The 19982-nt window shown below is 61.3% G+C and overlaps 2 protein-coding genes across 5 annotated transcripts; both read right to left on the bottom strand.

Annotated features, from left to right (window-relative positions):
- Nucleotides 1–835: 835 nt before the first annotated feature.
- Nucleotides 836–6217, bottom strand: CHRNG (cholinergic receptor nicotinic gamma subunit; the record flags this gene model as incomplete). Of its 2 annotated transcripts, XM_082840720.1 has the most annotated exons (12): nucleotides 836–1009; nucleotides 1293–1426; nucleotides 1637–1853; nucleotides 2583–2697; nucleotides 2914–3028; nucleotides 3204–3404; nucleotides 3731–3828; nucleotides 4598–4753; nucleotides 5290–5399; nucleotides 5570–5614; nucleotides 5826–5965; nucleotides 6163–6217. In XM_082840720.1, the coding sequence occupies 12 exons, from the start codon at nucleotides 6215–6217 to the stop codon at nucleotides 836–838; spliced, it is 1560 nt and encodes a 519-aa protein (XP_082696846.1). The 2 variants fall into 2 exon arrangements, with proteins under 2 accessions (XP_082696846.1, XP_082696847.1); XM_082840721.1 differs by lacking the exon at nucleotides 4598–4753.
- Nucleotides 6218–13019: 6802 nt separating this feature from the next.
- Nucleotides 13020–19582, bottom strand: CHRND (cholinergic receptor nicotinic delta subunit; the record flags this gene model as incomplete). 3 transcript variants are annotated; one of them, XM_082841934.1, is made up of 12 exons in its annotated part: nucleotides 13020–13202; nucleotides 13883–14001; nucleotides 14091–14295; nucleotides 15149–15263; nucleotides 15342–15453; nucleotides 16523–16723; nucleotides 17527–17636; nucleotides 17854–18009; nucleotides 18177–18286; nucleotides 18690–18734; nucleotides 19147–19301; nucleotides 19531–19582. In XM_082841934.1, the coding sequence occupies 12 exons, from the start codon at nucleotides 19580–19582 to the stop codon at nucleotides 13020–13022; spliced, it is 1563 nt and encodes a 520-aa protein (XP_082698060.1). The 3 variants fall into 3 exon arrangements, with proteins under 3 accessions (XP_082698060.1, XP_082698061.1, XP_082698062.1); XM_082841935.1 differs by having other exon boundaries at nucleotides 19147–19292; XM_082841936.1 differs by lacking the exon at nucleotides 18690–18734 and having other exon boundaries at nucleotides 19147–19292.
- Between the last annotated feature and the right edge of the window lie 400 nt (nucleotides 19583–19982).

Below are 19982 nucleotides of genomic sequence, written 5' to 3'. Positions count from 1 at the left end.
GCTCTTCCTTGAGACCAGTGCAAATTCCCTGGCCTTTGAGAAGAGAAGGAAGAGGCATCCGTTTTCCAGGCCATAGAACTTTCTTAGAGTGTCTAAGATTGGGTCAGTGTTGGGAAGTGTGGACTCCAACCCTTATTTAGCCATCATTGTTCTGGGACGCCCCTCTTACTCTAGGCCCCAATTTGCCCATCCTAAACATGGGGGAATAGTGATTCTTGCTTATCCATAATGCTGTGAGGAGCTCTTAATAATGAAAAAAGATAATAAAACTCATAAAATGTTTGGTGATCGATGGCAAAAAAATGCATCTGAATAGAAAGGTCACTGGTGCACATGAGTATTGGGTGCGTACAGCCCCAAGAAAGTAGGCAGATGCCAGCTGGAGTGGGCTCTGCTCCCCTTCTTTCACTAGAGCATTGGCTGCTACGCTTCACTTCTCTCTTGACTTCCCTCCTTTAGGAGCCTGCAGGGAACTTGTAAAAGGGAAGGGAGGCCCAGGCCTGGAGGGGTAGGACCTTGCCTAGTTGGGGATAAGATAAAACAGAGTCCTTAGGGCTTCAGAAATGATGGGAGTTGATAACACTTTGCTCAAGTGAGGGGATTGCCAGGAATAGCAAGCCAGTGCTATGTAGATGCTGACCCCACTAACACACTCTGCCAGCATCCCATCCCCAACCACTCCAGGGCTCCAGCTCTGTCTTTTTATTTCCCCAGCTTTTCTCAGGAACGGTTGGCTCACATGGCCCTGAAGGGTGCTTCGCAAAGAGCATACGCATGACCTCAGCAGCACAACACAGCCGATAAGACTCCACATGGCTAGCAGCAATTGGTTGGCTCAGTCGGACGAGGGCAGGTAGGAGCGGGGGTCTCCAGGGAAAGGCAGGGCAGGCATCCTGTTGTAGTGGGCCATGAGGAAGATTCCAGCAGTGCCACAGACAAAGAGCGAGAGCATGACCAGGAAGCAGACGCGGTCCAGCACTCGGCCCACCAGGAACCACTCCTTGTTCCCCTGAGGGTGAGAGGCAGGGGATGAGATGACCAGCGGTGGCACCAAGCTGGATCCCTGTACAACCCTTGGCCATCCAGCAGGCCTCCGTTCTTCATTTCCTTGAGCCCTTCTCACCTACTTCCAGGCCTCAACCTGGCTTCTTCCACGGGCCCCTGGCCCCACTCCCAGTTCCACTTTCTCCATCCTATTGCCCTACCATGGCCACACCACTCATCCTGCCCCATCTCGGGTCCAAGTCCCTCACCAGGTACTCAAACCCCACCCCCACCCCCGACTGGCTTACACTGTCAAAGTGCCTCTGCTGGTACCGGGCGCAGGCAATGAGGTTGCAGGCTTCCACGCAGGCCTGGATGGCTGGGGCGGCCTGCCTCAGGCTGCCACACCACTCCTGGCTCTGCCCTGACTCTGGGCCTTTCTCTGTGGAAGAGAGAGAGAAAGGTTTGGGCGTAGAATGGAGGAGAAACAGTCTGAGAAAGTGGCCTCTCCTTAGAGACCCCAGCCCTTCTCCCCCCCAACCTGGACACTTGCCCAGCACTCATCTGCTGTGCCAGGCACCTTGGCCAACAGACCCTTCGTGTCTGAAGTCCCTGGGCAGGAGTGTCCCCAGTGTCACACCCCCTGTCTCACCTAGCTTCTCCAGTGCTGCCCTTACTAGCCCATTGCTCTGGTGCTGCCGGAAGAGGAGTTCACTGCGGGGCAGGCGGAGGGCCACCTCCTCCCCGGCTGTGATTGACCACCGCATGGAGGAGCCATTCCGTAGCCGGGGCCGGGCGTCCTGCACAGCCGCTGGGGCCAGCGGGCGAACGTGCATCCGCAACAGCTGGGGCAGGAGCCGCAGGAACACCTGAAGAGGGGATGTCATGGGTGGCTTAGCTTAGCGGCCAGCAGACCTTCCTGGGTGATTGGGCGGCCAGGCTTGGCTTCGGAACAGAAGGTGATGGTTGGCACGAAGGGCTCATGCGCTGGGGGCCCAGAGGCTGCACTTCAGGGGCAGTGGCTTGGCCCTGGTACAGCTTACCTGTTCCACACCAGACACTGAACCTGGGCCCCCAAACTTTTGTGCACATCAGAATCACCAGGGCACTTGTTGGAGACACAGGTTCCTGGGCCCCACCCCCGGCCCAGGATGCCTGGGGTAGGTTGGGAATCTGCATTTTTAACAAGGGTCCCAGCTGACTGCTGCAGGTGGGCTGCAGATCACACGGGCACTGGAGCCAGCCTGCCTGGGCCGACTCCTGCTTCCTCCACTTTCTAGCCATGCGACCTCAAGTAAGCTATTTAACCTTTCTGTGATTCAGTTTCCTCATATGTAAACTGGAGATGATACTAATACCCACTTCATAGGGGATTTATGAAGATTAAATAAGTTAGTATATGTAATACACCTGCCACACAGTAAGTGCTTGGTGTTATTATTGATCCATTTGGGCACGTGCTTCTAGATGCACATGGGGCAGGTTAGCTGCTGAATGCGGCAGGTGAGGAATATGCCCAGAGACAGGAGTGCAGGGGAAGGTGCGTGTAAGCGGAAAGGGCAGGAGGATGCTGGAATGGGCGGGGGCGGGGAGCTTGCCTTGCGGACCCCTCGAGCCATGGAATGTGTGTGTGGGGACCGCAGAGACACGTTGAGCACGACCACAGCATTCACAACAATCAGGATGGTCACCACCAGGAGGAAGGTCAGGTACCTGCCGGGGTGGCGGGGGGGCAGGCAGGAGGCGGGGCTGGCCCTTCGACACTCCACCCCAGACAACATCCCCACCCGCAGTGGCTGATTCCCCAGATCCCTTGGGGTGATGGGCTGGCACTGAGGATGATGGGGATGGGGGTGGCAGGAGGGCAGTACCCTGTGTTCCTGAGAAGGGAGGGGAGGAGATGGGCGCGGGCATGAGGACCGGCCTTACTTGCTGATGAGTGGCACCGCCTGGGAGGTCTCGGGCACCTTCTTGGCCACAAGGAAGAGGAAGACAGTCTGGGCCAGGAGCACGTTGATGGCAACGGTACACTTCTGACCACCCGCTGCCCATGACCAAGAGGCCTTCAGAGCGGATCTCAACCTCCCCACCGTGGGGCACCCCCCTCCCCACAAGGAGTCCATGTCCCTGGTCCCAGGTCATGCTGCCATTCTGCCCTTCCAGCCACCCCTTGTGCTGCCGGCCGGGGCCGTGGCTCCCCTCCCACAGGCGCTAGGTACCCTTGGCAGGAAGGAAGTAGATGAGGATGGCCACAGAGGAGATGAGTACACAGGGCGCGATGATGTTGATGACGTAGAAGAGGGGCTTGCGCTGGATGAGCAGGTAGAAGACGACCTTCTGGTGGCCGGCCTCCTCGGCTGGTGCCGCCTCATCCAGCAGCATCTTGGCTGGCCGGTGCCGGATGGCCCACTCTCCATTTTCTGCAGGCAGCAGGCTGGGGTGGGCACAGGGAGCACGGGCGGGCAGATCCCTGCAGCCCGTGTGACCCAGCTACAGGGCAGCCAGCATGTGCCCAAAGGAGCGCCATCGAGGGATGGGAACAGTGTGGGAAGACGGATGCTTGATCCCCCTCCCACCCAAACTGGAGTAATTATCATGGGGAAAATCAGAGGTTTGCCGGGCCTTTAAATCTATGTATTTTGTGGTTTACTGTAGTTTTCATCTTGAGTTACACGGGAGGGGGCGTGATCTCGGCCTGGCCCTGCCCGCACAGCCAGGTCCAGCAGGGGCCTTGGGTGGAGGTTACCTGTGAAGGCCTCGGGGTCTATGAAAATCCACTCGATGGTCTGACCATCTTCCTGGCTCAGCTGCAGATTGATCTCGTTGGTGCCGTAGGTCTGGGACCTGGGAGATGGGGAGGGAAAGAGGATAGACTTGAGTGTATGCAGACTCACGCATGAGGTCACATAGAGCATCACCTGAGGGCAACTGTGGGCTGCTTTGCCTCAAAAAGTGCAGCCAGGAATTTCTGAGTTCTCCACAAAACCCTGGCACGAGATGGGGCAGGGGCGGGGAGTCAGGCTCTTTGGGGTCTGGGGAAGTTTGAGTTGAAGGACCAGGAGACTGCAGCTCAATGTGTTGCCCTGGTGGCAAGAGCCCAGGGCCACCCCGTGTTCCTCCCTCCCACCGTCTCCAGGGCAGGAGGGGCCGATGGTGAGAACAGAGGAAATACAGTGTGCACCTCTCGGGTCTGCTTACTGAGGAGGGTCTCAGGAAGACTGTTCCTCTAAAAGCCGGGGAGACCCTCTCACAGACCCCCTTTCCCCCATCAAGGGACGAGGATACTGAGACAGCGCCGTCCTCTCCGTGGGGCTGTAGGGCGTAGTGGTCTAGTGTGGGTGTGCATGTGTGTCGGCGTGTGTGTGCCTTCTCGCCCACCCATCCCAGTCACTAATGTCTCTCCTCCGGGCACAGGCAGGGAAACTGAGGCAGCGAAGGAGGATGAGTGAGGGGACCGAGGCTTAGCAGGGAGGGACACGGGCATCTTCAGGCATCTGGGCCTGAGACAGACGCAGAGGCCCCAGGGAGGTGGAGCCAGGCCCCTGGGTCCCCACCCGACCAGGGCCCCTCTTAGAGCGGCTCCCCAAATCCCCACCCCAGCCAATGGCCTCACTGGAAGATGAGGGAGCAGTTCTGCCAGTCGAAGGGGAAGTAGGTGACAGAGACGGGGCAGGAGGAGCGGAAGATGGCGGGCGGCAGCCAGTACACGCAGCCGTCGGGAGACACGAGCACGTTGCAGTAGAGGGCCACCTCGAATACGCCGTCCACGCTGCGCACAGGCCAGGCCACGTGTGGATGGGGCCCGGGGCCACCAACCCTTCCCAGCCCGCCACACCCCTGACCGGTCTCTCCTCCTGGCCTGGGGACCACTCCTCCCCCGGCCCCCTCCCCGCCCCTCTTCCCCACCCCCCCCCACGCCAGGCTCCCGCGGCCCAGCTCCTAATCACTGCCGCTCTCCCCTCCCCCCTTCATTAATGGTCATGGCAGCAACTGACAGCAGTTAAGCTCCCACAGAGTGCCAGAGCCGGAGGGCAGCCCTTCCTGCGCCTGTCCCGTGGGCCCCCGAGAGAGCTGTCCTCATCCCTACCCAGGCGGCCCAGCCCGGAGGCGGTGGAGCCAGGTCTGGGGTCAGGTCTGCTGGCCTCGGGCCCTACCCTTAGCCCCCGCGCCCCAGTGCCTGCAGTGTCCCCGGGCTGCACCCTCTGTTCCCCTGCCTCTTTCTCCCAGAACACCCTTGTCCTGCTGGGCCCGCCCTTGCGTCTGTCTGTCCGCCCCCGCCCCCCCACACCCGCACCGCCTCCTCACTTGTTCTCCAGCACGACGTCCGGCCGCCACACCATGGTGGACGGCACCCGCAGCACCCACAGGCCGTCGTAGTCACGTGGGTCCCAGCGCAGGCGGTAGTCACACCACTGCTGCAGGGGGAGGGGTTGCCAGGCCCCCCGACCCCCAGGGGGGCCCAGCCCGGGGGGCGGGGGCAGGAGAGGCAGGGATGGGATGGGAGGGAAACAGGCAGCTGTGAGGGCCTTGGGGCCCCAGGGTGGGAGCTGCTAGAGGAAAAGAGGGTGGCAGGGCGGCTTCTTACCATTTCTATCCAGACGTTGGTGGTGAGGGCCTCCTCTCGCTCATTCTGCGGGCACAGAACAGAGGGCTAAGCCCCAGGTGTTAGTCCCTACAAGACCCCAGCCTCTTGGGCGGCCCCATGGGAGTTTTCCAGCTCCCTGGTCTCCCCGGTGGGCGCTGCCTGCTCCCGGCTGCTGGTGCCAGCCCCTTCCTCTCCCCCCATCCCAGGGTCAGGGTGGGATCCCCTCCCCGCCCCCGTCCTACAGGCCTGTGCTCACCAGGGAGATGAGGTTGGTGAGCGTGAGCTTGAGGCTGACGTTGACCACGTCTGAATCGTGCTTGGCAGGCCGCAGGTGGGGGACGTAGCTGTGCATCAGGTCTCTGAGCAGACGTTCCTCCTGGCTCCGGCCCTGGGCTCCTGCGACAGACAGCGCTGAGCCTGGGTACAGGGGCTTTGGGGCAGAATGAGGGGGAGGCCACGGGAGGGTGTGACATGGGGAAGTAGGGAACCGGGTGTGGCGGACAGGCTCCAGTAGCCACCCAGACCCTCCATCCCCTGAGGCCTTGGACCCCTGCTCCTGGCCTCTCCAGGCCCCAGACCCCCTGTGTCCACACCCAGATAGACAGCCAACAGTGACAGAAGGAGCAGCGGCCTCTGGCCCCCGTGCATGGTGCCACAGCTCTCTGCAGTGACAGGGGTGGGACTGCAGCTCCTCAGGACTGGGATAGAGGGATGCAGCCTCTGGGTCTCATGTAACAGCCCACACTCCCTCCCCAGCCAGCCCAGCCAGGCCAGCCCCACCAGCTGTCTGACCCCAGCGCTGTCAGCTGTTCCAGGATGGACACAATGCCGGGCTCAGGTTACCCGGGCTGGGGAGGACAGAGGGGCCTTGTCTGTCCCAACAGAGACAGTCCAGCCTCCATCCCCACTCTTAGGCTCAGCCGACCCAGTCCTCCATCCGTGTTCCAGCCGGGGGCACTGAGGACGCAGCCGGGGACAGAGGGGTGTGGGAGAGAAAGGCAGAGCGCTGAGGAAGGGCCCCGACCGAGGACGCTTCCTCCCGCCCCCTCCAGCGGGTCAGGATCTGGGGAGGCGTGAAGGCCGTTGGGGAAGCGTGTTTTGTTCCTGAGTTTCTCTATGACATGGTCCCTGACATCTTCATGGGTCACTCCACTAGACCGAGACACTGGAGGGTCAAGTGCCTATGGGAGAGATGCACTAGGGCCCCCAGGCAATGACACCTTAATGCAAATGAGGGGGTCAGGTCAGAGTTCTCTGGTCTCTGAGGCATGGAATTCGGGTCTGGTAAGCTTTAGAGGAAGGAGAGCCGAGGAAGATTTGGAACGCAGCCTCCAGGGAATAGGACAGCCCCTGAATAGGGGCTCCTCAGGGGGGCCTCAGTATTTATTAAACCATCCACAGATTTACGGAGTCCCCAGTGTGTGGCAGGGCAGCTCTAGGCCAGGGGGACCCAGGGATAAGCCCGAGCCGCTCACAGGAACTCACAGTCCAAGGGGGGCAGGCAGGCAAGATCAAGGTCCTGGCCCCTGTAGAGTCAGATGAGGGGACCTAGAGGGACCAGAAAACCAGCTCCATCCACGCTGTGGTTCGTGGTCAGGGGAAGAGTGGGGCTGAGGCTGATCTAGGAGCTGAGGGCCCTGCTGTCAGCTGGCCACCTGTCTTCCGACCAGCTATTCGAAGCAGACAGGTCAACATGACCCACTACGTGGGCAAGACGGAAAATGCAGGTTCCCATATGTGCCGCCCACCCTTCAGCATCCTGTGGGACAGGGTGGTGGAGGCCTCTGAGGGCTGGAGGGAAAGCACCATTTGAAGACATGTCCTCCTCCCCGCAAGCAAATGGTGTCTGTGGCATTTTAACATGTCAGTAAACTAGAAGTCAGCCCACGTGCCCTGTCCTTGGAGATCCAAATGAGGTTGGCTCAGACCCCAGCCCCTGCAGCGGGCCCACAAGTCTCTGTTGTCTTCTCCAGGACTTTGGGGTGGGCAGGGGGATGACAGTGGTGGCCCCTGTCTTCCCTGATCTACTTCGGTCCTTGCGTTCGGTCCTGCTCTGGGCTCCACACTCAGTTTTCCTGGACAGCCCGCCCCCAGCACCTGCCCCCCCAAACTTCGCTCTCACCCCGCATCTAGCTGTGTAGCCCACTTTCCCTGGAGTATACGAAGCCAATGTCTCCTTCTCCCCACTTTGCCCTCTGGTGTCCCCTGGACTCAATTCCCTCACCCGTTTCGCGGAGCAGTATCTCTCCTCCTCTCTGCTATCCTCCAGGATGGCTCTTTGCCCAAGATAGTTAATGGCTTCTGCTAAATCATGGACCACCTATCGCCCTCCCCCTGCACCACCCCAGGCATAGGTAGTCAGCTGGCGCCGGACATGTCTGACTTTCTCTCTCCCCTTCCCTACGCGTGTCTGGGAGGGAAAAGGAAGACTCTGGAGACTGAATTCCCTCCGGTAGGAACTGTGCCACCTCTCTCTGGAGGCAGATTTTATTTATTTTTAAGTTTTTTGGATGCAGATTTTAACCCTTGTTTTCTCCCCTTCTCTCTGCTCTGAGAGGTCCCTGTGGTGTTCTCAGCGGGGTGGGGCATCTCTGAGGAGTGGCAGTTTCAGCCTTGGAATGGTTAAGGGGGGAAGTATGGGACCCATTAAGAGAGGGGCCCCCAACCCTCGGGCCTCGGACCGGTAGCTGTCCGCGCGCTGTAAGGAACCAAGGCCGCACAGCAGGAGGTGAGCAGCAAGTGAGCGAAGCGTCATCTGCCGCTCCCCATCGCCCCCATCGCCCCCATCGCCCCCATCGCCCCCATCGCCCCTCATCGCTCCCCATCGCCCCCATCGCCCCCATCGCCCCTCATCGCTCCCCATCGCCCCCATCGCCCCCATCGCCCCCATCGCCCCGATCGCCCCTCATCGCTCCCCATCGCCCCCATCGCCCCCATCGCCCCTCATCGCTCCCCATCGCTCCCCATCGCCCCCATCGCCCCTCATCGCTCCCCATCGCCCCCATCGCCCCCATCGCTCCCCATCGCCCCCATCGCCCCCATCGCCCCTCATCGCTCCCCATCGCCCCCATCGCCCCCATCGCCCCTCATCGCTCCCCATCGCCCCCATCGCCCCCATCGCCCCTCATCGCTCCCCATCGCCCCCATCGCCCCCATCGCCCCCATCGCCCCTCATCGCTCCCCATCGCCCCCATCGCCCCCATCGCCCCTCATCGCTCCCCATCGCTCCCCATCGCCCCCATCGCCCCTCATCGCTCCCCATCGCCCCCATCGCCCCCATCGCCCCCATCGCCCCTCATCGCTCCCCATCGCCCCCATCGCCCCTCATCGCTCCCCATCGCCCCCATCGCCCCTCATCGCTCCCCATCGCTCCCCATCGCCCCCATCGCCCCCATCGCCCCTCATCGCTCCCCATCGCCCCCATCGCCCCTCATCGCTCCCCATCGCCCCTCATCGCTCCCCATCGCCCCCATCGCCCCCATCGCCCCTCATCGCTCCCCATCGCCCCCATCGCCCCCATCGCCCCTCATCGCTCCCCATCGCCCCCATCGCCCCCATCGCCCCTCATCGCTCCCCATCGCCCCCATCGCCCCCATCGCCCCTCATCGCTCCCCATCGCCCCCATCGCCCCCATCGCCCCTCATCGCTCCCCATCGCCCGCATCGCCCCCATCGCCCCTCATCGCTCCCCATCGCCCCCATCGCCCCCATCGCCCCCATCGCCCCCATCGCCCCTCATCGCTCCCCATCGCCCCCATCGCCCCCATCGCCCCTCATCGCTCCCCATCGCTCCCCATCGCCCCCATCGCCCCTCATCGCTCCCCATTGCCCCCATCGCCCCCATCGCCCCCATCGCCCCTCATCGCTCCCCATCGCCCCCATCGCCCCCATCGCCCCTCATCGCTCCCCATCGCCCCCATCGCCCCCATCGCCCCCATCGCCCCTCATCGCTCCCCATCGCCCCCATCGCCCCCATCGCCCCTCATCGCTCCCCATCGCTCCCCATCGCCCCCATCGCCCCTCATCGCTCCCCATCGCCCCCATCGCCCCCATCGCCCCATCGCCCCTCATCGCTCCCCATCGCCCCCATCGCCCCTCATCGCTCCCCATCGCCCCCATCGCCCCCATCGCCCCTCATCGCTCCCCATCGCCCCCATCGCCCCCATCGCCCCTCATCGCTCCCCATCGCCCCCATCGCCCCTCATCGCTCCCCATCGCCCCTCATCGTTCCCCATCGCCCCCATCGCCCCCATCGCCCCTCATCGCTCCCCATCGCCCCCATCGCCCCCATCGCCCCTCATCGCTCCCCATCGCCCCCATCGCCCCCATCGCCCCTCATCGCTCCCCATCGCCCCCATCGCCCCCATCGCCCCTCATCGCTCCCCATCGCTCCCCATCGCCCCCATCGCCCCTCATCGCTCCCCATCGCCCCCATCGCCCCCATCGCCCCTCATCGCTCCCCATCGCTCCCCATCGCCCCCATCGCCCCTCATCGCTCCCCATCGCCCCCATCGCCCCTCATCGCTCCCCATCGCCCCCATCGCCCCCATCGCCCCTCATCGCTCCCCATCGCCCCCATCGCCCCCATCGCCCCCCATCGCTCCCCATCGCCCCCATCGCCCCCATCGCCCCTCATCGCTCCCCATCGCCCCCATCGCCCCCATCGCCCCTCATCGCTCCCCATCACTCCCCATCGCCCCCATCGCTCCCCAACGCCCCCCCATCGCTCCCCATGGCCCCCATCGCTCCCCATGGCCCCCCATCGCCCCCATCGCTCCCCATGGCCCCTCATCGCTCCCCATCGCTCCCCATCGCCCCCCATCGCTCCCCATGGCCCCCCATGGCTCCCCATGGCCCCCCATGGCCCCCCATCGCCCCCCATCGCTCCTCCTCGCCCCCCATCGCTCCCCATCGCCCCCCATCGCCCCCCATGGCCCCCCATGGCTCCCCATCGCCCCCCATCGCACCCCATCACCCCCCATCGCTCACATCACCGCCTGAACCATGCCACCCCACGCAGCCACTGGTCCGTAGGGTGGACCAGTCCTGACAGCACCCTGGGGCTGGAGTGCTGGGGAAGTAGGTGCTGTCGGGGGACCCACTGTAACCCTGGTAACCTGCTAAAGAGGCGCCCTTGGTCTAGTGGGGCATTGGGGGTTGTCTTCTCCGGAAGGTTTACAGCCACCTGAGCAGGCTTGACACACTGAGGCCTCACTATTTGACTGTGTAAAATCTGCTGCCAACAGCGCCACCATGTGGCTAAGAAAAGCAACGACAGTGGTTGAGGGATCAGATCTGGGCCCTCTTGTCTCTGGGCACGAGAAAGGGACACCCCAGAGTTGGTGAAAAATTCCAGGGAAGACCCAGACTGCCTGCTCATCTGAAGGGTGTAAGTCTAAGCTAGTTTTCCTATTCAGAGGGGAAAAAATTAAATATTTGTACCTCGAATTTTCAGAAGGTTCATATTGGAAAGCAGAAGTAAGTAGGGTCAGTTTTGGTTTTAAATGGTTTATCTTTTCTTCAGTTCCATGGGAAGGCCAAACATTTTGCCTTCTATATACCGGAGCTCATGAGGTCACTGATTCCCTCTGAGGGACGTGGGTTCAGCTGGGACACTCAAGCCTGCATATCAAGGAGGTGAAGAATCAGGTCCTCCAACCTGCTCCAGTCCCCTGTCAGTCACCACGCCAGGCTTGGATGCAGGAGGCCCTTGTGAGGGCCCTAAGGGCCTGTCCTCAGTGACTGAGGCCCACGAATGAGGAATGAGATAAACAACCACCCCTAAAATTTGCAGGACACATGTAACTACCTTTACTCCTACTAGCAAATTTGATCTTCAAGACGCCTCATGAGCTGGACTTATCCACACTTTGCAGATGAGAAAACTGAAGCTGAGAGATGACGGGTGGTTTGCCCAAGGTCACACTGCTAGTGTAACAAACCACCCCAAAGCTTTTTCTCTTAACATGACAAATGTTTAATATCTCACACAGTTTCTGAGGGTCAGGAATCCAGGAGCAGCTTAGCTGGGTGGCTCTGGCTCAGAGCCTTTTATGGGGCTGTGATCTCATCTGAAGGCTCCACCATGGCTGAAGGAGCCACTTCAGCTGGAGGATCCATTTCCAAGGTCACTCACAGGGCTGTTGGCTGGAGGCCTCAGTTACTTGCCATCTGGACCTCTCCACAGGGCTGCGCATTATGCCCTGACTTCCCCAAAGTCAGAGAGCCAACTAAGGGTGAACGAGGGAGGGAGAGCAAGAGAGAGAGAGAGAGGGTGGCTGCAATGTCTTTTACGACCTGATCTTGGAAGTGACACACTGTCACTTCTGCCTCCTTCTATCGGTCACATAGACCAATCTTGGTACCGTGTGGGAGGGTATGAATGCCAGGAGGTGTGGCTCACTGGCGCCACCTTGGAGGTGGGCTACCACACAGAACCACATCCTCTGGCTCCTGCAACCTCAGCCCTTGGCCTTTGGGATAGCAGTGGCGGGGGCTCCCTTTGGGGTGGAGTTGCCAGATTTAGCCAATTAAAATACAGGATTCCCAGTTAAATTTGAATTTCAGGTAAACAATGAATCATTTTTTAGTATAAGTATGTCCCAAGTCTTGTCTGGTAACCCTATTTTGGGGAAGAGGAGTAGGTGCTCAAGGGGACAAGCCTGGGGGGATGGCCGAGTTCTGGGGCTTTAGGATGGTGCGTGTGACCTGAGGTTGACAGGCTGACCTCTGACCTCTGTGGATGCTGAACCTGACCCTTCCACCCCCGTCCTCAGCTTCCCAGGGGGACCGAGACAGAGTGGCCAAGGCAGAAAGGGCTGGGGAAGGCCATTCTGCAATCCTGATGCTCCCAAACCTGCCAAAAGACTCCTTCCCTAGTGGGCCTGGAGAGAGAGGCATCCCCAACCTCGGCTCCAGGTGGGGCCTCAGAGGCCCAAGACTAAGGAGTTGGCAGAAGGAGGTGGCTGGAGGAGCTGGGAAGTAAAGGCCCAGGATCCCACCTGTTCCACCCCCACCTGAGGGAGAGGGAGGCAAGAAGATGTCTCTGTCTTTCTGACCCCTCACAGAGGGGTCCCAAGAGGCCAGCCTGAGTGGCATCCTCCCTGGTCCCTGAGCCAGCCCTCTGCCTCCCCACAAATCGTCCTGCCCCAACCCCAGCCGATGTCCACTCTCAGCCTTTCTCTGGTGGCTCCTGGCTTTATTTGCAAAGTAACCACTGTTAAGAATTAGGGCTTCCCCCTCCCTCCCTTGACCTCAGCTCGTCTCTGCCCCAGCCTGGCAGGACCAACTGGGCTCAAAGTCTCAGGGCTGGGAATCGGTCTGCCCAGGAAGAGCTGGTTGTTTCGCAGACACCCCTGTCCACACAGCTATCCACCGCACCCCCTGTACATCCCTTTCAGGCCAGCTGCCTCCCCTGGCTGTTGGGCCAGGCCGGGGAGGGCACGCCCACTCTAGATGAAGCGCTTATCCTGCTCCCGGTAGGAGAAGGGGTCCCCAGGGAAGGGCTGAGGTGGAGGCTGGTTGTAGGCGCCCTGCAGGAAGATCCAGGCTGTGCCCACCACCATGATGGGTGTCACCACAAACAGGCAGAGTCGGTCCACTGTGCGGGCTATCCGATTCCAGCAGTCCTTCTCCTGGGGGCAAGGGTGACAGAGACAGAGACAGTGGGGTAGGAAGGGCCCTCAAACCACATACTCACACCCCAACCTGGGGCCCACGGCCTCGGCGTATCTGTGGGGCCTGCCTCGGGCTTGTAGCAGATGGGATGTGCTGCCATGTCCCCAGCAAGGGCCCAGGCCCACCTCCAGCCACAGGCGGGGCTGGTCATTCTGTCTGTCCAGGAGACAGAGAGCAGGCCCGCAGACTCCCTCCCAGCCTCTCAGTGCTGCCACTAGCCTATATGTGAACTAGGAAAATATGCCCCTTTGTCAGGGGAGAATTTTTTAAAGTTGTGTGGTACTGAGCAACCCTATAGGGCCGCCTTCTAAATGTCTGGCTTTGTCTGGAGTATCAAGCTGGGAGTTGAGCAGGGACAGAAAGTGATTGGCAGCTGGGAGAAAAAAGGGACCCTAAGGGAGGTCCAGAGTGTGGCCCCAATAGGGCAGAGCTGTGCGCCTGTGTGTATATCTGAGTGTGTGCCTGACCCCGCACACTGCTATGGGATCCCCCTCCCCGAGAGGCCTGGAATCTGCACCCACTGTGAACTCCAACTAAGTCGATAGGTATCTCTGAGGGGAACTGTGCCCCCTTAAGATATGTGTTCGATCAGTGCACTACCTGAACATCTGTACACAGCAACCCTGTGGCTACTCACCTCATTGTAATTGTTCTGGTCCTTCATGTGGTTGACGATGAAGTTGGCCCCATCCACAGCTGGCTTCAGCTCACTGAAGAGCTCCTGCTGGGCCTGCTCAGAGCCTACTGGGGGCCGACCTGTGGACACCAGGCCAGAGGTGGGCATGGGGCCTGCCCTCACCCCATCTCCCATGGATGGGCTGAACTCCAAGCCATTAGGGACCCACGTGCGGTGGTGAGGCGCCGGGCCAGCCCATGACGCTCTGACTGCTTCTCAAACATGAGGTCACTTCGGGACTTCAGCGAGAAGTACTCCTCTGCCTTGGAGATGTAGCCCAGGGAGCTGCTCCTCCGGACCATGGTCCCAGGGCTGGGCCCATCCTCTGCCGGACGGGACATGTGCAGGACCTCAGGCAGTGTCTCCAGGAAGAGCTATGGCAGGTCAGAGGGGCCATTTTACAAACGTGGGTCACCTTCACACATCCAAACATTTGTGACTCCATTCCTGGCTTGCCACAAAGTGCTTGCCAGTCTGATGCTGTCATTTATTCTTCTGATCCCCTACTGATGGACAATTAGGTTGCTTCCAACTCTCTCATTATAGCAGAAGAACTCTGATCCCCTACTGATGGACAATTAGGTTGCTTCCAACTCTCTCATTACAGAGAAGAACTCATTTGTTGAAAATGAATTACATATGAAAAAAAAGAAGTAAGAAAAATGCCCCCAACGCAGAGCTAAGACCAGAAGAGTTGCTAAAGTATCCTCAGCTGTCCCAGAACAACCAGGTGGCCCTGCAGAGGCCAGGAGGCAAGGACAGTCCCCTTCCTGGGCACCCTGCCCCCACATTGCTCACCTTCCTTTGAATCAAGGTATAACAAACACACAGTAGACTCAACAAATCTTAAGTATGTAGCTAGGTGAAATTTTACAGATGCATTCAGCTGTGTAAACACCTCTCAGATAAGATAAGAACTGTATGTCAAAAATGTTCTCTCCTGCCTCACCCCCATCAATTCCTACCCACACCCAGAGGGAACCACCATCCTGACTTCTAGCACTGAAGATTGGTTTTGCCTGTCCTTGAACTTCACAGAAAGGAAATCTTGCAGTCTCTTTAGCATCGGGCTTCTTTTATGTAATATTCAGCCTGGGGCGTGGGGAGCAGCAGGGCCACTTTTGCTGCTGGGTAGCACCCCCTGTTGTGGGTACCGCTGTGGCTTCACCCATCTCCCTGCAGAGAGGCACGTGGACGACCTCCAGCTTTTGGCTACTGAGCCCTCACCTTCTTGACTCCCTCAGAGAGCATGTGGGTGCTGGGCGTGCGGAAGTGGATGTTGAGTACGATGACACAGATCACCACGACCATGGTCACCAGCACCATGCCAAAGAGCAGGAACCTGTGGGCACAGGTGCAGCCTGGAGCCCCCGCCCAGGGCGAGGAGTGGCGGGGTGAGGCAGGCAGGGACAGCACTCACTTGCCGATGAGGGGGATGGCCATGGACGTGGCTGGCAGCCTCTTGGAGATAAGCAGCAGGAAGACAGACTGGGCCAGGAGCACCGAGATGGCCATTGACGTCTTCTCGCCACCTGAGGAGCCCATCCTTAGCCGTGACCTCTGGTCCCACGGTGGTCCCTGCACTACTGTTCACAATGCCATGGTGCCCTGGGCTAAGGAGCTGCCCCTTACTGCTAGGTGACCTTGGGCAAGCAGCCTAACCTCTCTGTGCCTCAGTTTCCTCAACCACTAAAAGCTGGGCGGCCAAAGGGAGAGAGTGTGTGTTAAATTCTCAGACGCTGCCTGCCGCTGGGTGAGAGCTCAAGGAACCCCTGCTTTCCTCCTTAGCCACTCCCCTGCCACTCAGCCCTGTTAAATCACAGACCTTCTCTGTCCCTCCACCGCACAGAAAGCCCCAGGGCATCCTCACACCCAGATGACATTCCTGCTCTCAGCCCTTTGCTCAGAGACCCCAGCCCAGCACCGCCCTGCTCTTCCCACCTGCGCCCCTCAGCGTGCTGTGCGGTGCTGGCCCCGTTGGTCTTGGGTCCATGGCCCCGCCCCAGCGCTGCTTCTCGGTCTGCAATGCGCCTCGCAGCCAGACTCCAGCTCCTGCCCCACCGCCCCCCAGGCTGCACTCCTAGTCTTGTAGTTTCTACCCTGTCTGTCAGGGTCCGGGGCGGGGTCACATTTGTCTCTGGAACTCACTGTGCCCAGCTCATAGCCAAGTGACCACAGATGACACGTGTCCTTTTCAACCCAGGTGTGTGTAGATTGCACGCCCCATGCCCTGGCTTCCCAGAGACCTTGTTATCCACCCACTGGCTCAACAGCCAGGCCCACGGTCACACAGTGGTGACCACACAGGCCCGATCTCTGCCCTGACAGAGGGACACTTTTGTAGCTCTCCCTAGGGTCCTTGGGAAGCCCATCATGAGAGGCAGAGGGGAGGTCCAAGAGGGATGGAACCCCCAGGGGTCCTGTCCACTTGGGGGATGTCTGACGGGGTCACTGAGCCCTGCCACTGACAGGCCACGTGCCCCTCGTTCCTGGACCCTGGGCAGGGAGCACCAGGATGGTGACCCCCAGGAGGAAGTGAGGGGCAGGGCGGGGGTGGCCGAGCTCAGGGGCCCTCGGGGAGGGGGCGGGGGCTGGGCTCACAGTCCGCCGGCAGGTAGAAGACCAGGTTGATCATGAAGGAGATGAGCACGCAGGGCACCAGGATGTTGATGACGTAGAAGAGCGGCTTGCGGCGGATGATGAGGTAGAAGGTGACGGCCTGGCGGCCGGGACTGCCCGGGGAGGCACTGGGGTCCACGTTGATCCTGGCCGGCCGGTGCACGATCTCCCACTCCCCGTTCTCTGAGGGTGGCACATGGATGCCTTGGGGTCAGGCCGGGCAAGGGGGCCGGGGGTGGGGGGTGGGCCTGGGGGCAGGTCAGGGGCGGTGGGGGGGGGCGCTGGGTGGAGTGAGCCAGCCCAGAGCCGCAGCCAGGCCTGTCGGCAGGGGCCTGCGAGGCTTGGGAGCGGGGTGGGGGCACGGACGAGGGTTCACACTCTGTTTCTGGGTATCTTTCCCTGGGGGTTGGGATGGAGGTTTCACTCTACAAGGGGGAAGTTTTCCTCTGGGACCGATTTTTTTTTTTCTCCTTGGGAAAAATAGAAGCTGAGACCATATGTGGTTCAAATAAGGAGGCTTGGGGATAACAAGGCAGTGAGAGTAAGAACCCTCCTCCCTGTGATGTACCAGCCTCGGGGCCAGCGGGATGTGGGTCTCCTCTGACAGACAGGGGCGAGCGGTAGGGCCCAGTAAAAGATCTGAGCCTGATCACGGACAGGGGAGGGGGGTGTTGGGAGGGCGCAACATACACACCGTCAGGACGACAGCCAAAGCCCCAGCCATCCCCCGGGCCCTCTGGGGGCAGGAAGGCTAACCGCCCCCTCATCTGTCGGCCACACCATCCCCAGGGACCCTGCTCCGACGGGGAAGGGTCTGGCCTGTGTGTGTCTATCTGCATGTCTGTGTCCCTGTGTGTCCACGTCCTGGGTGTGTGTATGCACGCGTGCATCTCTGGGGTGGGGATGTCGGTGTGACTGTATCCGCGGGCGGGGGTGGGGGGTGGGCTCTGAGGGGCCAGCCCGCCCAGCAGCTGCGGCTCCCGCACCTGTGAAGCCCTCGGGGTCGATGATGATCCACTCCACGGGGTAGTAGCGGCCGTCTTCCTCATCCTGCTTCAGGCTCAGGGTGATCTCCTTGGCCGTGTACTTGAGTGAACTGGGGAGGGCAGTGGGCAGAGGGTGGGCCTCAGCCGCTGGCTGGTGCCGCCGATGGGGGAAAGGCTAGCACAGGGGGTTCACGGGTGGAGGGGGCCACGGTGGGGAGGGGAAGCTCAAATCGGGACAGAGCAGGGGCCTCTGCCTGAGCGTGTTTACCTCCCTCAGCCCCTGGCAGGGTGCCCTGGGGGGAGGGGTGGCTGGAGAAGTGGGTGCACCTGAACTTGAGGGAGCAGTTCTGCCAGTCGAAGGGGAAGTAGGTGACGGAGATGGGGCAGGAGGAGCGGAAGATTGCGGGCGGCAGCCAGTACACGTAGCCTGAGGGGTAGATGAGCACGTTGCAGGAGTAGGAAATCTGGAAGGAGCCGTCATTGCTGCGGGACACGGACAAGGGCCACAGTGAGTGCTGGCCAGCTGGGAGTCGGCCAAGCTGGGGGAGGCAGAGGAGGGCGGGCAGTCAGAAGCTTGGGACTGGAGGGGGACGCTCAAGGCGAAGGGAGGCAGAGTGGCGGAGGGAAGCCAGGGAGGGCTGCGGCTCAACTTGTTCTCCAGCACTATCTCTGGGAGCCACACCATGTCAGAGGGCAGACGCAAGACGCTGATGTTCCCAAAATCTTTGGCCTCCCACTCCAGCCGGCTGTCTGTCCAGCCCTGGAAGCCCAGAAGAAATGTCAGCAGTGGGCTCTGCTGTTGTCCAGGCTCCCCCATTCCCCCCGCTCCCCGAGCAACCACTTCCCTGGCAGAAGACTGGACAGGGGCTGGGGCTGGGACAAAAGAGGCTGGGTAGCAGACAGTGTCTTCTAATAACATCAAGGTACTGTGACAATCTTCCCTAGGTGACGACCCTAACCCACAGAAGGCGCTATCTGGGCTTGTGGCAGCACCAGCTGACGGGAAGGGGGTCGGGCCTGGGGTTCGTCTGTAGGCAGGAACCAGTCCCTCCCGGAGGACAGTGTCTGAGGCAGGCTGGGGGTCCCCAAGCAGAAGCGAGCACAGGCGAACCTGGGCCCTGCACCCTCCCTGCCCCCAGCTCTGTGCGGGCTGTTCTCCTTACGTGCTCAATCCACACGTTAGTGGTGAGGGTCTCTTCAACTTCTTTCTGTAATCAAACAGGAGGACTGTCCCCCCGGGGCCTGCACCCTTTCACCAGGCACCTACCCTCGGCTGCCACCCAGGGGAAACCATGGCAATGGCCTGCCCCCAGCAGTCAGGAGTGGATGGATAGACCAGGAAGCTGGGTGGGCATATGGCCTCTCACGTGTGTCATGGGTGCACAACGGGGGCACCCAGGACTGAAGCTGGAGGGAAAGGGGCGTCCTCAGCCCAAGGCCTATGGGCAGCATGCAGAGGCACGGAGAGGCCCCGAGCATGTTTCCCAGGGAGAGGAGCTACCAGAGGCCGGGATGGGGCCTGGGCCTTCCTCCACGGCCATCCCAGGCCAGGAGACAGCCAGGCCTCCAGGAAGCTATCCCTGCCACCGTTCCCCAGCCCAGCCAGGAGGAGCCACTCACCAGGGAGATGAGGTTGGAGAGGGTGAGGGCCAGGGTGACCCCCACGGTCTCCTCTTTGTGCGCCGCGGGCCGCAGCTCTTTGTTGTAATGCTTCTCCTCAAACAGGTGCCGGATCAGCCGCTCCTCCTCGTTCAGGCCCCAGCTGCCTGGGGAGGGTCAGGGACAGGGGCCCGGGAGGGACGCCGCCCTGAGGTCCTGCTGGGCGTGGAGCGGGCCCCGGGGGGGTGGCCCCTCCAGGGAGGAATGGCAGTGGGAAGTGGGGAGGTGGGCCTGACGCTGGGAGAGGGAGCCCCACGTAGGAGGGGACGGGAGGGGAGCATGCCATGGGGGACCTGGGTAGGGGTCCTGGGGGACCCTCCAGGGACGGGTGATGGTCACTCTTACCACACACGACCAGGGCAGCCAGCAGCCCCAGCGTTAACACAGGCCCCTCCATCCTGCTCCTCTGACTGGGTCTTGGGTCGGCCCCTCCTGTCGGCAGGGCTGGGGAATGCGGGCGGGTGGCCGAGCGGACAGGTGCAGGGTGGGGTGCCGCGCCAAGGGAAGAGGCCGCCGGAAGCGCAATCTGACACCTCGAGGCTCTGTGGCAGGCTGGAGAAACTGGGGCAGGTGATGCGGGCGTGGGGACAGGGACTGGCCAGCTGGGCAGGAGCCCAAGGACACGAGGCGAAGATCCCAGCCTGGGCCTCCCCACCGCTAGTGATGAGGGTGGGGGCCGGATGGAGAGGCGGGACATCGGGGGCGGCACTGGTCAGCCATGGACAGCAGGGTGGTGACAGGCGGCGGTACTGCCATTTCTTGGGAGGTAGACCGATATGCTGAGATGGGGGGCTCTG

The sequence above is a fragment of the Leucopleurus acutus genome, assembly GCF_964270905.1.
Source record: "Leucopleurus acutus genome assembly, chromosome: 6".
Classification (NCBI taxonomy): domain Eukaryota; kingdom Metazoa; phylum Chordata; class Mammalia; order Artiodactyla; family Delphinidae; genus Leucopleurus; species Leucopleurus acutus.
The sequence above is the reverse complement of the archived record's forward strand: the minus strand, read 5'-3'. Positions and strand labels throughout refer to the sequence as shown.